The sequence below is a fragment of the Balaenoptera ricei genome, chromosome 1 (assembly GCF_028023285.1).
Source record: "Balaenoptera ricei isolate mBalRic1 chromosome 1, mBalRic1.hap2, whole genome shotgun sequence".
NCBI classification, from domain to species: domain Eukaryota; kingdom Metazoa; phylum Chordata; class Mammalia; order Artiodactyla; family Balaenopteridae; genus Balaenoptera; species Balaenoptera ricei.
In genome coordinates, this window is record NC_082639.1 from 26,083,079 (window position 1) to 26,099,473 (window position 16,395).

The following is a 16,395-nucleotide window of genomic DNA, read 5'->3' on the forward strand; positions in this document are numbered from 1 at the left end:
CTGGGAAAGTAGAAGGTCTGGGGAAATGGTGTGGAGCCGACACAGTGGCAGGGTGCCTGGGTATATGTAAGCTGTGTGATCTTGGGCCAGCTCCTCTCTCTCACTGGGTCAAAAGAGAGGCTGGGGTGGCTGGTGTCTGGGGGCACTCCTGGAGTGTTGTCAAGGGGCCAGGAGGGCCTGACCACTCCTCTTTGTCCCTTGACCCCCTCGGGGACCCAGGTGGGATTTGGCTTGGTGGCCATGGGCAAGCAGAACAGCAAGCTGCGGCCCGAGATGCTGCAGGACCTGCGGGAGAATACAGAGTTCTCAGAGCTGGAGCTGCAGGAGTGGTACAAGGGCTTCCTCAAGGACTGCCCCACGGGCATCCTCAACGTGGATGAGTTCAAGAAGATCTACGCCAACTTCTTCCCCTACGGTGACGCCTCCAAGTTCGCGGAGCATGTCTTCCGCACCTTTGACACCAACAGCGATGGCACCATCGACTTCCGGGAGTTCATCATCGCGCTGAGTGTGACCTCACGGGGCCGCCTGGAGCAGAAGCTCATGTGGGCCTTCAGCATGTACGACCTGGACGGCAACGGCTATATCAGCCGTGAGGAGATGCTGGAGATCGTGCAGGTGGGCCCCTGGGCCCCGCAGAATGGCAGGCACAGGGCCCAGCAGCTTGCACCTGCCAGCCCTCTTTACCCTCTCAACAGCCCTTGTGGGTAGGCAGTGGCAGGTGCTATTCTTACGACCCATTTAAAGAAGTCTTTAATAGGAAGTAATTTCCAATTGAAAGTTGAGAAAACTTCCACATACCCTTTACCCATCTTCACCAATGAACATTTTACCACATTTGCTTTATCATCGTGTGTGTGTGTGTGTGTGTGTGTGTGTGTGTAATGTTTTCTTGTTTTGAACATGACCCTCTACCCCTGAATACATCAGGATAGATTTCCTAAGAACAAGGACATTCTCTTACATAACCCATAATATGATTATCAAAGTCAGGACATTTAACATAGAAACAATGCTATTATCTAACTTACAGACCATATTGAATTCTGCCAACTGTCTCAATAATGTTCTTTATAGCATTTTTTGCTCTGGTCTAGGATCACACATTGCATTTAGTCATCCTATCTCTTTAGGCCCCTTTAATCTGTAACAGTTCCTCAGCCTTTCTTTGTCTTTCAAGACTTGACATTTCTGCAGAGTACAGGCCAGTTATGTTTCACTGATCCTCATTTACTCATGAGGAAACGGATGCTCAGAGATGTAAAGACACTTGCCTGAGATCACACAGCCTGTGAATGGGCCACCTGGCTCTGTCGCCCACATTCCATCTGGATACCCAGCCACCTTCCAACTAATTGATTGAGAGCCCACTAAGAGCCTAGTACTGTGAGATGCTTATACCCATGAGCTCAGTGCATCCTTACAACAACCCCATAAGGCTCAGAGAGGTGAAGTGGCTTGCCCAAGGTCACACAGCATCTAAGTGGAGTCAGGTTCAACTTGGTCAACACTCAGAGCTGTCTCTTAAAAGGGGTCTGACTTTCAGTTCTGGAGTTGGCTTCAACTCTTAGGTTGCCCATCTGTAAAATGGGGATGGTGAGACTGATCTCACAGGGAGACTTAAGGACCTGATAGGAATGTCCTTTCTTAGAACAAATTTAAGTACAGTACGTTAGCTTTATCTCAAAAACCTTCCAGAGTGCCCGTCCCCTCAGCAGCATTGAGGTCCATCAGGGATCTGGTCCTATTTTACCTACCAGTTCCTTGTTCACTTTTTTCCTAAGCCTTTGTTTCTTCACCTATAAAGTGAGGGTGTTAACCCCTTCTTCCAGGGCTATTGTGGGTATAAAGCAGGATAAAGACTCTAGTAGATGGCCTGGCATATAACTGGCACTCAGTAAACATTAGCGATTGTCAGTTATTATTTTCTCTTCTGCACATTCTCTGCTCCAGCCAGAATGGCCTTTTCAACATCCTTGGAATGTGCCACTTTGTACAGGCTCTTGCTCCCTTTCCTTCTTCCTCTCTGAATTCTTTCCCTTCTGGTCCCTCAGCTCTGCTGTCTGCTCCCCCTCCCAACTCATCCAGCCACTGGTGGACTCTTGACTTTGGCTTCTGGGTCTGCTCTCTCCAGCTAGAGTAGAATGGGCTGCCTTAGGATGTGGTGCTCTCCCTATGTCTATCACTAGGGAAAAGACTTAATGATTATCAATGACTCCCATGGGCCAGGCCTTAACTCTCTAGTTGATGGATAGTGGGGGGTTCTGGGGGTCCTGGTGGAAGGGTTGGGGTAGACAGGGTGGTGGAAGGTCACTCAGGGATTGGGCAGCAGCAGGATACCAACTAATCTGTATGGATATTCATGTTTTACCACTTAGTGTGGTTGCCTGGCGTATACTGGTAAATGTCAGCCTTGCTGGAAGCTCCAAACCCAGGGCATTGGTCAAGCCAGTACCATTCTTTGGGCATCCTTGGGACCCCTTCCTGGCTGGCCTCTGCTATCTAGGCCCTGGGTTCCTTTACAGCAACCCAGCGGCTCCAGACGACCGGTGCAGACAGAACTCTGCAAACCCTAGTGACCGATTAATTACAAGTCGGCTCCATTGAAACAATGAGTGAGCAGTAATTCCAGACAATTAATTAGGAGGCCCAGGAGAAGGGCTGTCACAGGGGAGCAGTCACTCTCTAAGTCACTTGCTCAGTCCTTCTCAGGACGGAGCCCTGTGCCAGGTGGTGGGCACACTGGAAGGGAAGAGACCTCACCTCAGCCTCGTGGAGCTCCTACTCTGCTGGGAGAGACAAGTGTGCAGGCCACACTGACCAGCTCGGTGACAGGGGTGTAAAGGTGACATCTGGGAGTCCAGGGGACTGAAGGGCAGGGAAGACCTGAGGCTGTGGTGGTTGAGTAATGGTTATACTATGATTATGTTTACTGACCACTTACTCTAGGCAGCTATACACAGTATCTCATTTAATACTCTAGACAGTCCAAATGAGGGAGATATGATTACCCCATTTTACAGATGAGGAAACTGAGGTTAAGTACTTGTCCAAGGCTACAGAACAAGTGATTAGTGGAACCAGGCCACCTTACTTCATATACCCTGCTTTGAGGGGTCATTAGCACTCCACAAGCATCTATCCAGTGGCTAAGAGGGAGCAATTTCTAATCTGGTGTCTGCCATCAATTTCCTTTCTGAGCCTCAATTTATTATCTGGAAAATGGGGATCTCAGTACCTGCTTTTCAGGGCTATTGCAAGGGTGAGAATAATGTATGTAAAGGACCTTGCACATAGTGAGTGTCTGTAAATGGTAGTTAGTATTATTGTTCCAGGCAGAGGCTGTAAACTCTGGGAGACCTGAAAGGCGCAGGGGTATTTGGTTATGACAGAATCACCTACTAGGGGAGGCCTGATGGTGGAGAGGTCAGCAGGGACCAGAGTGTGAAATGCCTTGAATGCCAAGGGCCAAATGTTTGGACCTGATAACAGAGGGCAGTGGGAGGTGCCAGTGGCTTTTAAACAGGGGGGTCCCTGTCAGATGCCAGGCACTGTGCTAAATTCTGTGGATCTGGGCACTAGCTAGACGTCCATGGTCCTTATCTGTATGCTGGGGCTGAGGAGCAATCCTACAAAGGCATAATTACTTCTCAGAGTTGTCCCCAAAGGAGGCTCTGGGGCAGCGTATGGGCCCTGACCCAGCCTGGATCAGAGAAGGCCTCCCTAAGAATGCTCCATGTAAGCTGAGCACCAAGGAGGAGTGGGAGGCAGCAGAAGGAGCGTGGGGCAGCATCCAGAAGGAGCTGGGTGCACGGCAGGCCCGGAGGGAGGCCTGTGTATGTTGGGAACGAGGGGGCGGCCCCTGGGCTGGGGACGTGGTGGTGGAGATCTGTGTTTGTAAAGAGGTCTCAGAGGCAGCGTTGGGGACAGACCCTAGAGAGGCCGGAAGAGACCACTGCGGAGGCCAAAGCCGGATCTGAGGCTAGGGAAGTTTATGGGATGGGAGAAGGAAGGCTTCTTGGAGGAGGTGTCAGTAGCAAAAAGCTGGCAGATTGAGGCGACGGGTCTGGTCCTTGAGCTCCGGGGCGCCGGGACCCAGCCCACAGGCCAAGTCCTTTGTGCTCTGTGTAGGCTTAGCGCAAAAACCCTCCTTCGAGTCGCCTCCGAAGCTCCTGCATCTGGCGGCAGCCGTCCTCGGCCCAGCACAGCCGAGGCTGTCCCCGCCCCGGGCAGGTACTCACGTGCGTTTATTTGCATAATATCCCCCGCGCCCTGTGGACCCAGCTGCCTCCCGCCCTCCAGCTCTCAGGGCGGCTCTACGCCCCCTGCCGGCCACAGTGGCATCGCAGCCCAGTGTCATCCCCTTCGCCCAGCGCCCCCTGTCGGCCATCGAGGGTGGGCCGCCCGGAGCCCCGAAGTTTCTGAGAAGCAGCTCTTTCATCCTGGGACTTAACTGGGAACCTGGGGCGTCCGGCACAAGCTCCTTGGCCGGGCGTTCCAGGCTCTTCTCCATCTGGGCCCCGATGTCCTCCAACATCTCTCCTGACCCCCTGCATCCCCAAATTCTCGGCGTCCACTCAGGGCTGCCCGCTTTGGGGCCTTTGTACATGCAGATCCCTCTGCCAGCAATTCCTTTCCCACCGAGCGCTCCAAGGGAACTTGTTCAGGGCTCTCTCCAATAGCCCCCTCTTCTGGAAACCTTCTCAGTCACTCCTTCCAGAACTTCCCAGTTCCCCCATTCCTCCGTCACCCGCTCTCCTCCTCACCTTGGCGGGAGCGGCAATCGTCAGCGCACCTGGGGGCGTTTTTGGAAAGTTGGGGGTGGAGGGATCAGGCAGGCTCCCCCTCACTCCCTCCCCACCCGCACCCCAGGCCATTTACAAGATGGTTTCGTCCGTGATGAAGATGCCGGAGGACGAGTCGACCCCGGAAAAGAGGACTGAGAAGATCTTCCGCCAAATGGACACAAACAACGACGGTGAGGAGGCAGGGGCGGGGCGGGGCGGGAGCCACTTCCCCTTCCTCTCCCGCGGCGCGGCTCTGCAGCCCCTCGCTTTGCTGCTGCCTTCTCCTCCGTCACTGTTCCCCTCACCCCGCAGGCAAGCTGTCCTTGGAGGAGTTCATCCGCGGGGCCAAAAGCGACCCGTCCATCGTGCGTCTGCTGCAGTGCGACCCCAGCAGCGCCTCCCAGTTCTGAGCGAGGAGCCAGGTTTCCCCTCCCTGCCTTCACTGGCCCTCTCCCGGCTCTCAGCGTCCTCGCCCTTGTGTCTGTCCAGACTGGGGGTCAGATTGCCACCCCCAGGGTCTGCACTCTGAGGGGCCTATGGAGAAAGGAACCCTGCAGCCCCCCCAAGGCCCAAGCCCGCAAGTGGTTAGCACCCCCCATCCGGGAGGCAATATCTCCCTTTGGCAATGATAGAGACACAGGCTGTGGCTTGGTCTGCCCCTCAGAGTCAGCCCTCCCTTACCTAGCTATCAGAACTTCAGCCATTCCCCCTCCCCCACCCCCGCACACACCCGGCCACGAGGCCAGACTTCCCTCCGCCAACCACGGGGCAAGCTTCCCTGCCTCCACCCCAGCCCTTGTAGATCTCAGCCTTGGTGGAGTTGGGAATCATGCCTGTCTTTTTATTTTGAGCGGAGAGAAGGATTCCAGAGGTTTGGGGGCTTGAGGAGAAACCTTCCTTGAGCCATCCTTCCCTGCAGGAGGGCCTCAACCTTGCCTGCTCCTGCCCTTGTTGCCCCGGAGGCCATGATGCAAAAGGAAAACCTCCTGCTTCCAGCCCCCCAGCTGTGAGTCCCATGAACCCCCGCCTGCGTTTCAGCATTTTGATGAACACAGACCCACTGACCCCTCTGTGTGTCTTGTCTCTCTCAGATACACACACAGGCCCACAGACAGATGGGCAGACACACCTAGAGCGCCACCCACAGTGTCCTGTGTGGGAGAGCAGCACAGGCCCCCGGCCGAGTCCCCTCCCCCGCTGCATGCATCCACGTGGAGCATCTCTGTTCTTTTTAATATCTTCAGAATAAAGTCTCGTTTCAGTGCAGTGGGCTGGGTGGCTGGAGGAGAGGGGTGAAAGACCCCCCCACCCCCCCCAGGTCCTGGAGTGGCAGTGAGCCCTCCTGGCTGGCTGCAGGAATCCTGGCCTGATCCCAGTGCAGACTTGGCTGGAGGGCCGCAGTGGCCGCAGGGCTTGGGTGAGGCAACAGCTGTCAAAGGGTCATCAGCCCAGAGCTAGTGCAGCTCGGCAGGTCATGGTCCTCCATGGGCTCTGGGCTCTCCCGCATCTGTGGAGACGTCAGAGGCTGCCAGGCCCACTGGGTCTGGGTCTCCTCCTCTAGGACATCCAGAAAGTGGGAGGAGTGGGGGGGCGGGAGGATTTTTGGGTGAAGGGACATCATTACTCTCCACTATGCAAGAGTCAGGCCATACCCTTGGAGTGCCCCCAATTCCAGCCCAGATACCTCTCCCCCTCCCCAAGACTCATCCTGGGCCTTGGGAGAGCCAAGTGTCAGCTGTATGACTTAGCTGGGAGATCTGAGTTCTCTGAGCCTCCAAGTCTCTCCTTTTGGTCCTGGGGAGAAAACTATTGCCCCAGTTTTCAAGGTGGGGGCCCTTTACAGAGGGGTGGGGACAGATCAGACTGAGCTCCCCAGCAGGGGCTCCCAGGAAGTATGAAGAGTCAGGGCTTGGGGGGGGATGGCAGGCCTTACCATGTGATGGCTGCTTTTCCCCAACCAGGGCCTCAGTTCCAGCAACTGGTGGGTGATCTGGGCACTGCGGACAGCAAACACACTCTCTGCCATGCAGAACAGTAACGAGATGCCCCAGAGACACAGGCTGGAGCTCTGTAGGGGGACAGGGGGCAGTGATGGCTGCCTGGGGTTGAGGAGTGGAGGGCCGGACTCCAAGAACCCTTCCCACCTCTGATGAGCACCTCGCTGCCCTCCCACCCCATCCCAGGCCTAAGCACTTACGTAAATGCGAGTGGGGTCGAAGGGACAGTCGGGCGCCAGTGCCAGTAGTTCGGGGCCCCCAAAAGTACAGGCGGCCAGCAGTGCCCGGCCCTGGGTGGCAAAGGTCACAGCAATCGAGGCCAAGAGGCCGAGAGCACAGGTCAGAGAGAGAAGGGCACAGGCCACGCTCGAGCTAAACACTGTCCAGCGCTGGATGAAGGAGGCCACCGGTCAGTGGACATCAGGCTCGGCCCCATGGGCAGCTCTGGCCCCCATGGGGCCAGCCTCACCCCCTCCAAGCAGGCCAGGCCCTTGGTGGCTGCTGCCCCTACCCGTACAGCCCCATCCCAGGAGGTATCACATACCAGAGGGATGCTGGGGAGGTAGCGTGATAACACGATGACTGCAATGCCTGAGGTGATGACCTGTGGAGGAGGCTCAAGTCAGCTCTGACCCCCTGCTGGAGGAGAGTGGGCAGGGGGTCAGGGCCACTCTCCAGCAAAGATTCCACCAACACCAACTCTAGCCCTCCACACCCGCACCCCCTGCTTAGCTTTGGTTTCATTACCCCCATCTGCATGGGGACACTGCCTCTTCATGGTCCAGCCCTGAAGTGACGTTTCTAAAACACAGTCACTCCCTGCCTACAACCTTCCATGACTCCCCACTGCCTACAGCTGCATTTCTCAAGCAGGGACCTGTGTATCCCAGGGCCACAGAGCCATGTCACAGGATATATATGACATGTTTCCCTGGAGTGGAAAAGATTTTGGAAGAAACTCAGTAACTCAACTGGCAAGGAACTAAAAACAAAATTGTTATTTTAAAATAAACCAGGATACTTTATGGAGTAGAATTCAAAATCCCTAGGAGTATTTTTAACTATCCCAGGCTCTCAGTGACCTGGCCCCTGTCCCATCAGTATCTCAACTCCACCCTGGGCCAGGCTCTTTCCTCATCGCCCTGGATATGGACACCCACACAGAGCCTACTCTTGGTGCCACCTACACAGCGCTTTCTCAGGAACGCCCTTCCTGCTCCTCTTTACCTGCTTGGGTTCTCCCTCCTGCAGGCCTCCCTAACCACCCCTAGCCCCAAGACGCGGGCCCACCTCACTGTTAAGCCCACCAGCTGCCCTCTGGATCTTCTTTTTAATATCTTCTTTTTAATATCTTCACTCAGCTGGGCTCCCTCCTTCAGTTCCCTCACTTTATCAGGCAAGGGCTGGACCCGCGGGAGGCAGGCGAGATGAGAGGGGGCCCAGCAATGTCTGTAATTCACTGTGCAGCCACTAGTAAGTGCCTCAAACTCTCTGGGCTAAGCCTGCTCAGCAGGAATGAGCTCAGGGAAAGGACACTGGCTTTGGTGTAAGCCACAGATTGTTTTACATCCAGGTTGGCTTCTTTGTATCAGCAAGAGGTTGGGTGAATCCCTGAGTCAGTTTCCCCCTCTGTAAAGTGGGGAGAATAATGGCCCCGTGTTGCAGGGAGCTGTGGGGATTAACTGAGGAAATAAGAGCACAGCTGAAGTGGTCCAGCCCAGAGCCCATCTGTGGTGGACCTCCTAACCCCGAGCTCACTGCCTTGCCTGCCTTCCTCACAAGGTTGGTGAGACGAATAAACAACAATAATAGTAACCCCAAGGGACACTGCACATATCTGTACAGCCTAGCTCTGTCCCACTGACTTAGGCTCTCCTACTTGCCGGGGCCTGTGATCCTTGCTTTAGGGCCAGCAGGCTGTCTGAGCTTCATTTTGCAGGGGAGGGAACAGGCTTAGAGAGAGAAAGAAACCCCTCAGCCAGGAGGTGGCAGGGGTGGAACTCAGACACTGATGTGCAGATGTTCCCCAAAGGCTGTAGCCACCTCTGCTGACAGTTGGGAAAGGGCTTTACGAACTTGAGAATACCAGGCCCCTTCATTCATGTATTCATCAAACAGGTACTGACATCCAGTCATAACCATGTCTACCATTTATTGAGCACTTATAGTCCAGGCCTAATGCTAAGCTCCTGCCAGATTAGTTTTTTGTGTCTCCAGAGCAGACCTTATCCATGCCCACCTCCACACCTTTGCATTTGCCATTCTCCGTACTTGAAAGCCATCCCAGCTTCCTCTCCTACCTGCTGGCCCCAGCAGGCTTCATACCCAGGTTATGGTAATTGCAGCCTATCTTTGAACTCCTATTCATCCATCAATACCCACCTCAGGGGCCTCCACCTCTGTGAACCCTCCCAAGCTGAGCTGATGCTCCTTCCTTCTGGCCAACAGTGCCTTGACTATTTCCCTATTGTAATAATAATCCAAGCTCACAGTAGTGAGTGTTAACCATGTGCTAGGCACTGTGCTCAGCACTTTATGTGGATGATCTCATTCAATACTCATCAGGACCCTCTCAGATGGACACTGTTACCATCCCCATTTTACAGCTGAGGAAGTTGAGGCAAAGAGAGGTTGGGTGACTGGTGCCGTTGGTAAGTGGTGGAACAGGGGTTAGTACTTGGGGCTGTCTGCCTGCCCACCCCAGGCTGTGGCTGGGGACTCATCGAAGACCCTTCCAGCCCCCTCCAGCCCCCTCCTGCCAGTCACCCTCCCAGCCTGGCCATACCACGATGGCGGAAGTGACAGAGAGGATGTTGACCACACAGTACTGCAGAGCCACAGCATCATGGGGGGCTGCCACATAGCGCAGCACCGTGCCGTGGAGGAGGGCGGCTGTGATGAAGCTCACGTGGCCCAGCACCACCAGCACCAGCCCCGTCTTCATCAGCATCTTCCGGAAGTCACAGACACTCAGGCTACCTGTGAGGGACAGCCATGTCAGGGCCATGGGTAGGGCTCATCCTGCTGGGCAGAGGAGAAAACTGAGGCCCCCGCAGGAGTGATGGACATTGGGTTCTAAATCTATTTCTGGATGACTCAAGGCCAGTAACTTGTCTTCTCTGCGCCTCAGTTTCCTCATCAGGAAAAGGAGTTCACAGTGCTTTCATGAGAGTCCTTGGATCTCTAAGGTTGGAAAAGCATACAGCTGGTACTTAATAAAGGGTAGTAGTCCTTGTTAGTGTTCAAGGTCATGCGTGGCACAGTCCGGATTTGAACCCAGGTCTCTAGCTCTAGACCCATGATCCTTCCACTAAGCTTTGCATCCACTGATACTTTTCATCCATACATTTGTTACATCAATGTTCACTGAGTGCCTGCTCCATGCCAGGCCCTGAGGTACCACAGAGAGCTTGATGGTCACTGCCCAGGCCCCAAGGAGCCCCTAGTTCACCGGGCAGGGATCAGGTTCTATTCAGGATTCAGTTTGGTGTAAAGGGCCTGGCACACAGTAGATACTCAACTCACAATTGCTGAACTGACTCCAGCAAAATACTCAAACTTCCGAGTCTTCATTTCCCCATCTGTAAAATGGGAAGAATAACCCTTGTTTCCCAGTGGGGAAGGAGGGTCCCATGAGGAGATGGATGGGAAAGTGGGGCATACCCGGGGGGTGCTGGGAAAGCGAGCTCTTGGTGCAGGGGCACTAGGCAGGGACATGAGCCAGGGACTCATACGCAAATCCTCTCTGAGTGTCCAAGTGGCTACTCGGCCCCTATCTGCACACTCCCAGGATCAGGAGCCCTCCTTCCGGCTGTTCCAGATCTGCTCTTTGGAATGTCCCCTTTGGGTCCTGGCTCTGCACCATGCTGGCCCCTTAGGCTCACCAGCCCCCTCACTCTAGCCAGCTCTGTGAGACTGGAAGACTGGCCTGGCCCCTAGAACTAAACAGCCTCCCCTTCTTCCTTTAGCTGCTCGTTGTGGGACCTGTGAGTCCCTTCCTAGACCTCAGTGTCCCCATCTGTGGCAGCAAGGATTGGGTCATACTTCATATATAAGAGTATTGCAGCCAGAGAGAGAGAGAGAAAGGAAGGAATCCCTAGACTGGATGTCCCTGGGGGCGCTGCGCCCAGAGGAAGCCCCCGGGAGCAGAGAGGGCTGGGGCTACTCAGTCACAGACCCTCTGTGCGACTTTGCACCAGCCTCTCTCCTTCTTGGGCCCCAGCTTCCCCATATGTAAAATGGGAAGGGGTTGGTCTAGCCGGTCTCTGAGATCCTTGGAGCCTTCAGGACCCTCTCGAGCTGTACCAGATCGAGGAGAAACAGAGGGCAGACGATGGGCTGGACAGGCACCGTGGGACTGGATGGCATCATGAAGATTAACTGCTGGCCAAACAGGAAAGGGCATGGCAGCTTTGTCCCAGGGGCCTGACCCACTTCACCCCATCCACCCACCTACCTGGCCACCCAGACACCACACCCGGCTCAGGGCTGGGCTCATGAACAACAGCATCCCAGGACCAAGACTTGGTCAAACTGGAGGTACAGTGCCAGCGTGGGGCTGTGCCTGGAGCACTGGACAGAGTCTCAGGGCAGTCCCTGGCTCAGGATGGTTCTAGGAGGTGGTGCTCCCTCGCCACTTTACAGATGAGGAAACCGAGGCTCACAAGTTCTCTTGGCTAGAGAGTAGGGACTCCCCAGGTCTGTCTGATGCCCAAGAGCAGCATCATTGCGTCCAGGGAGTGAGGGGAGGGGACACATCAGTCCCACTCCTCTGTCTGGATCGTGTTTGCCAATGGCCCTTCTCACCTGGCCCGGTTTGGGGGAGTGGAGGGTATGGGAGCTGGAGCCCTTTGGGAGGCTGAGGAAGCCAAGGGCAGGCAGCCTCTGGTTCAGAACTCCCGGGCTCTGAATCCCCTCCCTGTGCTCTCCCTTCTGGGGGCAGTGGGGGTTGGCTGCTCTCCTCCCACCTGGGGGTCCCTCCTCCGCAAGAAAGGAGGGTGGGGGGGCAGTGGGGGCGAGCGAGAGGCCGTGGTGCTACCCCACATCGGAAGATACCAGAAGCCCTCCTCTCGCCAGCTCAGTGCTGAGGAAACTGAGGCCCAGAGCAGAAAGTGACCTGCACAGAAGGCGGCCTGGACCCCGGGGTTCCGGGCGCCCACGACAGTGCTCCGCCCCTGCCAGAGGATCTGGGGCGGGTTCGGGCCTCCCGGGCCGTCCCCCCGCGGCTCACCCAGGCGCAGACACATCTCGGCTCCCGAGCTGGGTCTCCGCGGCGGCTTCAGCGGGGCTCCAGACGCTGCGGGCGGCCGGGCGGCCCCACTCCCATACTGGTCCGCAGCCGCCGAGCGCCCAGCAGAGCCCGCGCCGCGCCCACTTCCCGCCTCGAGCCCGGAGCACCCGGCGCCCGGCCGGCCTCCCTTCCCGTCACCCCCTGGGCGGCCCGGCCCCGGGAGGGCCCCGGCGGCTCGTTTGCATCCCGGGCCCGTCCGACCGGCTGGGCAGCCCTTCCTGGCCCTCCCGGCTGAGTCACAGCGCTGGCCCCACCCACCCGCCTCGATGCCGGCCGGCACCCGGCCAGCAACCCCCCGCAGCCCACCCCGCTCCAGTGATGCCCATTTTACAGCTAGAAACTGAGGCCTAGAGGAGCTGCGATCGTCCGGGCTAGGGAGTGAGATGGGGGCCTGATGCGTGGTTGTCACGACCTGGTGGGCAGCTGGACAGGAAAGCCCCGAGGTGAGGGCTGGGAATCCACTTCTTTCTAGAGGATGGGGAAGCGCAACAGTGGGTGGTGAAAGAGCACTACCTAGGGAGCCAGACTCTGTCCTTGACCTGCGCCGTGACCTCAGGTTTCCTCCCTGCCGTGGCCTGAGGGTCTTCGGCCCGCATGCTGAGCAAGGTGCTTTACTTGTGGGGGTGGAGATGGGGGGGGGGGTCTCTGTTCCCTTCTCAGAAAATCAGGGATAATAATTCCTGTCCCCTAAAGTCATGGTGAGATACAAAAATGAGGTAAGAAAACGCTTTGAAAACCCTCTAGAGTATCTTTGCAAAGTGCAGACTTAGCAGGAGCACCTAACAAGAGCGTTCCTATTCCTGGCTATTGGTTACTGTGCCCCTTCAATGTGCCAGAATGACCCTTTGTTTCATCCTCAACATGTAGAAATGGACTCACACAAGAGTGTCCAGCGGAAGAGGTGGAGTAGGGGTCTCAGTGCCCTTTCTCTAATGTGGCCGTGCTGTGGCTGCCAGCCTGGGCTCTTGGCCCTCAGGCAGGCCTCTGGGAGGCACTTCCGTGGTATCTGGGCAGCATCAATTCACAGTCTGCACCCCCTACCCCACTGGTCAGTGGCCTTGAGGGTAGGGGCTGGCTTGATGCATCTAACACCAGCTGTCCACTGAATGCGTGTGCCTTGTGTGTGGGGCACACAACTTACTGATGACCAAGTCCACCTCCCAAGGGCTGCCCTGGAGAGCACGTGTGGTCACTGCAAAGCCAATGTCAAATCTCATGCATGTGCGTGCATGTGGCTTCTCTATCAGTGTCAGGCTGTCCCCTTGACACTGACCCCAACTGGGGCAGTCTGGAATTAGGCTGGGGACCCAGACCTTTTAAATGTCTTTGCTTTCAGATGAATAAATGAGGGTTCTCTCTTTCTATCTTTAGAACAATACTGAGAGTTAAAGATTATTACCCCATTTTACAGATGAGAAAATTGAGGCCCAGAAAGGTAAAGGGGCTTTTCAAAGAGTACACAGCATGTATCATTGGTAGAGCTGAGACTTGAATCCAGATCTGTTTAACTGTGAAGGCTGCTCCTGAGTGTGGTGGGGGACAGGGGAGCCACAGTCTCCAGGGAGTGGGCCTACTCTCTGGGGCCTCTGAGGAGGGAACGGCCCACCTGTTTCTCTTCTGACACAGTTTCCCAGCCATGGCCCAGCCTTAGCGCCCTGAAGTTATTGCCATTTCTCTTTGCTTATTGTCAAGTGGCCAAAGTCCATTCGTCTGAGTTGTCCAGTGTCCCTTGCCTGCGCCTCACCCTTTTGCACACTGGCTAGGGTTCTGGGGTTCTGGAAAGAACCCCAGGCTACAGCACTAGCCCCTTGTGCTCCACCAACTCACTGTGACACCCTGGCAGCTCACAGCCCTTCCCCAGATCTCAGTTTCCCCATTTGTCAAATGGAGATAGTGATTGCCTTCCCAGATTTCTGAGCAATAAAAAGACTTGAGAGATATGAGACTTGGCTGAAACCTAGCCAGAGAAATACAAATAGAAATTCTCTCTCTTCCTGGAACACTTAACAACCAGGTGTGGTTCAGTACACTTCAATTGGACTCTGGGTCTTCCGAGGGCATGGCCTCCCCGCCAGGCTGCTCAGCTGGGAAGGGGGTTCAGGCTTCCAGTCCCTGTGCAAGTCCTCTTCACCTGAGAAAGGCTTTTTCCTCCCTGATTATTAGAATACTTCCTCCCTCTAAGTAGAACAATCACACACGGACCCTACCATATTCAATTTTGTGTCTTTCCATACACATACATAAAACGAAAAGCCAAGTGATCATGCTGAGAGGAGGAGGGGGTTGAAGGGGACCTAGGCATATTTACAATGACAAATTCTACATGGTGTGAATGGGGAGTTTGTTATTCTTTGTATATTTTCTATCTTTTACATTTCTTTTTTTTTTTTTTTTAAAAAAGCTTATTGTAGAAAACAGAGGAAAAAAACAGCAAAGTATAGAGAAGAAATCAGAACTACTCATAATCCTCCCTATCCCCACGGATAATCAGCATTCACATTTTGGAGGGTTTTTTCCTATGTGCATATGTAATTTTCTCCTTCTCTGAGACTCTTGACTCCCGGCTTTACTCTGCCACCCCTTCTCATCACCTTGATCTGTTGCCCTCTCTGCCATCCCCTTCCATCTATCAAGGACTTGGGTTTCCAGATTTTGGTGAGGCAGTCATTCCAAATTGCCCTGCTCATCCACGTGAAGGACCCTCCAGTACTCTTCCTTGACCTCCTCAGTGACCTTCATCATGACCCCAGCCATCCTCTCCGGGTTCATGCCTTGAACGGTCCCCTCTGAAATCCCAGCCTTGAGCACCCCACAAAGACTTCTCTTGCACCATGCTGGTCTTTTGACTCCCATGGCCTCATCCTCTGACTTCCCAGAGGCCACCAGCCCATTCTCCTTTCTTCTGTTCAGTTACCCCCTCCTGGCTTCTTTACCACCAAGCCTACATCACAAGGTTGAGCATCTGAAGGCCAGCTCACTTGTCCAGGTGAGAAATGAGAAATGTAGGGGACTTGGACCAGGATGGTGGCTATGAAGATGGAAAGAAGAAGGGAGATTTGAGATATGTGATTAGTATGCATGTTAACATTTGGAAAGCACTGTTCTAAATCCACTCACCTTGCTCCTTCTCCCAGTCACTCCTCCAGCTCCACATGGACCACACTTCATCCCTCATCCTCTTCCTTTCTGCCAAGTCTTTCCCGTCAGCCTATAAACATACCCAAGTCTCTTCTATCCTAAAAAAACACACCTTCCCTTGGCTCCCTTTACATTTCTACTTACTGCTTTTGTACTTTCTTTCCCTTCCCCTCCAAACTTCTGAAATGAATTATCCTTACATGCTGTTTCCATCTTCTCAACTACCACCTCCTCCACACTCCACAGCAGTGCGGTCCAGCCCTCTGCTGGAAGAGCCCTCTTATAGGTCACCAGTGACTTCTGACCACACTGAATCCAATGAAGCATTTCAGTTCCTAACTTATTATTATCAGCCACTCTCTCCGTACTCCTGTAACACATCTCCTTCCCGGTTTTCCTCCTACCTCTGGCTGTTCCTTCTCAGTCTCCATTGTAGACTTTTTGTCATCAGCTCAACCTTTAAATATTGGTATTCCTTTGTATCCTTGCTGCTTCCTTTATGGGTCCCATTGGTTAATTCATGTAGTCTCATGGCTCCCCTTTTATATGATGATTCTCCCAGACTAGACAGCTCCCCTGAGGATCAGATTTAAATATCCAATGATCTTACCTCTCCACCTGGGTGTCCAGTCACCTCAAGCTCAACATGTACCAAATTTTACCCCCTACTGCTTCTTGTGTATTTTCTATCTCAGTGGGTGGCATCACGAGGTACCCAAGCCAAAAACCTGGGATTCATTCTTTACACTTTCCTCTCTTTCTACGTAAAGTCAATCGTCAAGTCCTGCCGATTTACATCATAGATATTTCTGTAACTAGTGCTTCCTCTTTGTCTCTGCTACTATTGTCCTTGTTCATGCAGCATCTCTTTCCCCCAATTGTTTTTTCATACTACTGAGTAATCTTCCTAAAGTATAAATCAGATCACGTCACTCTTCTGCTTAAAATCAGTAACATAAAAGAAATTTAAGAAGACATAAATAAATGGAAAGACATCCTGCGTTCATGGATTGTAAGCCTTAATATTGGTAGGATGGCAATTCTCCCCAAAATTCAAGCTGCCTTTTTTTTTTTTGGCAGAAATTGACAAGCTCATCGCAAAATTCATATGGAAATGCAAAAGACCCAGAATAAGCCAAAACAATCTTGAAAAAGAAACAGGGACTTCCCTGGTGGTACGGTG

The 16,395-nt window shown here is 54.0% G+C and overlaps 2 protein-coding genes across 5 annotated transcripts; one reads left to right on the forward strand and one right to left on the reverse strand.

Annotated features, from left to right (window-relative positions):
* Positions 1-237: 237 nt before the first annotated feature.
* Positions 238-6,036, forward strand: HPCA (hippocalcin). 2 transcript variants are annotated; one of them, XM_059918371.1, is made up of 3 exons: positions 238-618; positions 4,873-4,978; positions 5,100-6,036. In XM_059918371.1, exons 1-3 carry the CDS (start codon positions 241-243, stop codon positions 5,195-5,197), a joined length of 582 nt encoding a protein of 193 aa, XP_059774354.1. In that variant the 5' UTR covers positions 238-240; the 3' UTR covers positions 5,198-6,036. The 2 variants fall into 2 exon arrangements, with proteins under 2 accessions (XP_059774354.1, XP_059774344.1); XM_059918361.1 differs by having other exon boundaries at positions 241-400; positions 4,871-4,978.
* On the reverse strand, positions 5,603-12,288 carry TMEM54 (transmembrane protein 54). Of its 3 annotated transcripts, XM_059918337.1 has the most exons (6): positions 12,015-12,287; positions 9,570-9,763; positions 7,329-7,388; positions 6,985-7,173; positions 6,721-6,855; positions 5,603-6,294 (listed from the first exon to the last, which is right to left on the reverse strand). In XM_059918337.1, the coding sequence occupies exons 1-6, from the start codon at positions 12,028-12,030 to the stop codon at positions 6,220-6,222; spliced, it is 669 nt and encodes a 222-aa protein (XP_059774320.1). In that variant the 5' UTR covers positions 12,031-12,287; the 3' UTR covers positions 5,603-6,219. The 3 variants fall into 3 exon arrangements, with proteins under 3 accessions (XP_059774320.1, XP_059774330.1, XP_059774313.1); XM_059918347.1 differs by lacking the exon at positions 6,985-7,173 and having other exon boundaries at positions 12,015-12,288; XM_059918330.1 differs by lacking the exon at positions 12,015-12,287 and having other exon boundaries at positions 9,570-9,791.
* Between the last annotated feature and the right edge of the window lie 4,107 nt (positions 12,289-16,395).

Excerpts from the sequence above, each read along its gene's own strand:
- HPCA (XM_059918371.1), top strand. The coding sequence starts at position 241 with ATGGGCAAGCAGAACAGCAAGCTGCGGCCCGAGATGCTGCAGGACCTG. Across the intron at positions 619-4,872 it reads AGATGCTGGAGATCGTGCAG|GCCATTTACAAGATGGTTTC; the intron begins GTGGGCCCCTGG and ends CCCGCACCCCAG. Across the intron at positions 4,979-5,099 it reads AATGGACACAAACAACGACG|GCAAGCTGTCCTTGGAGGAG; the intron begins GTGAGGAGGCAG and ends CTCACCCCGCAG.
- TMEM54 (XM_059918330.1), bottom strand. The coding sequence starts at position 9,791 with ATGGCCCTGACATGGCTGTCCCTCACAGGTAGCCTGAGTGTCTGTGAC. Across the intron at positions 7,389-9,569 it reads CTGTCACTTCCGCCATCGTG|GTCATCACCTCAGGCATTGC; the intron begins GTATGGCCAGGC and ends CCTCCTCCACAG. Across the intron at positions 6,295-6,720 it reads GGAAAAGCAGCCATCACATG|ATGCGGGAGAGCCCAGAGCC; the intron begins GTAAGGCCTGCC and ends ACGTCTCCACAG.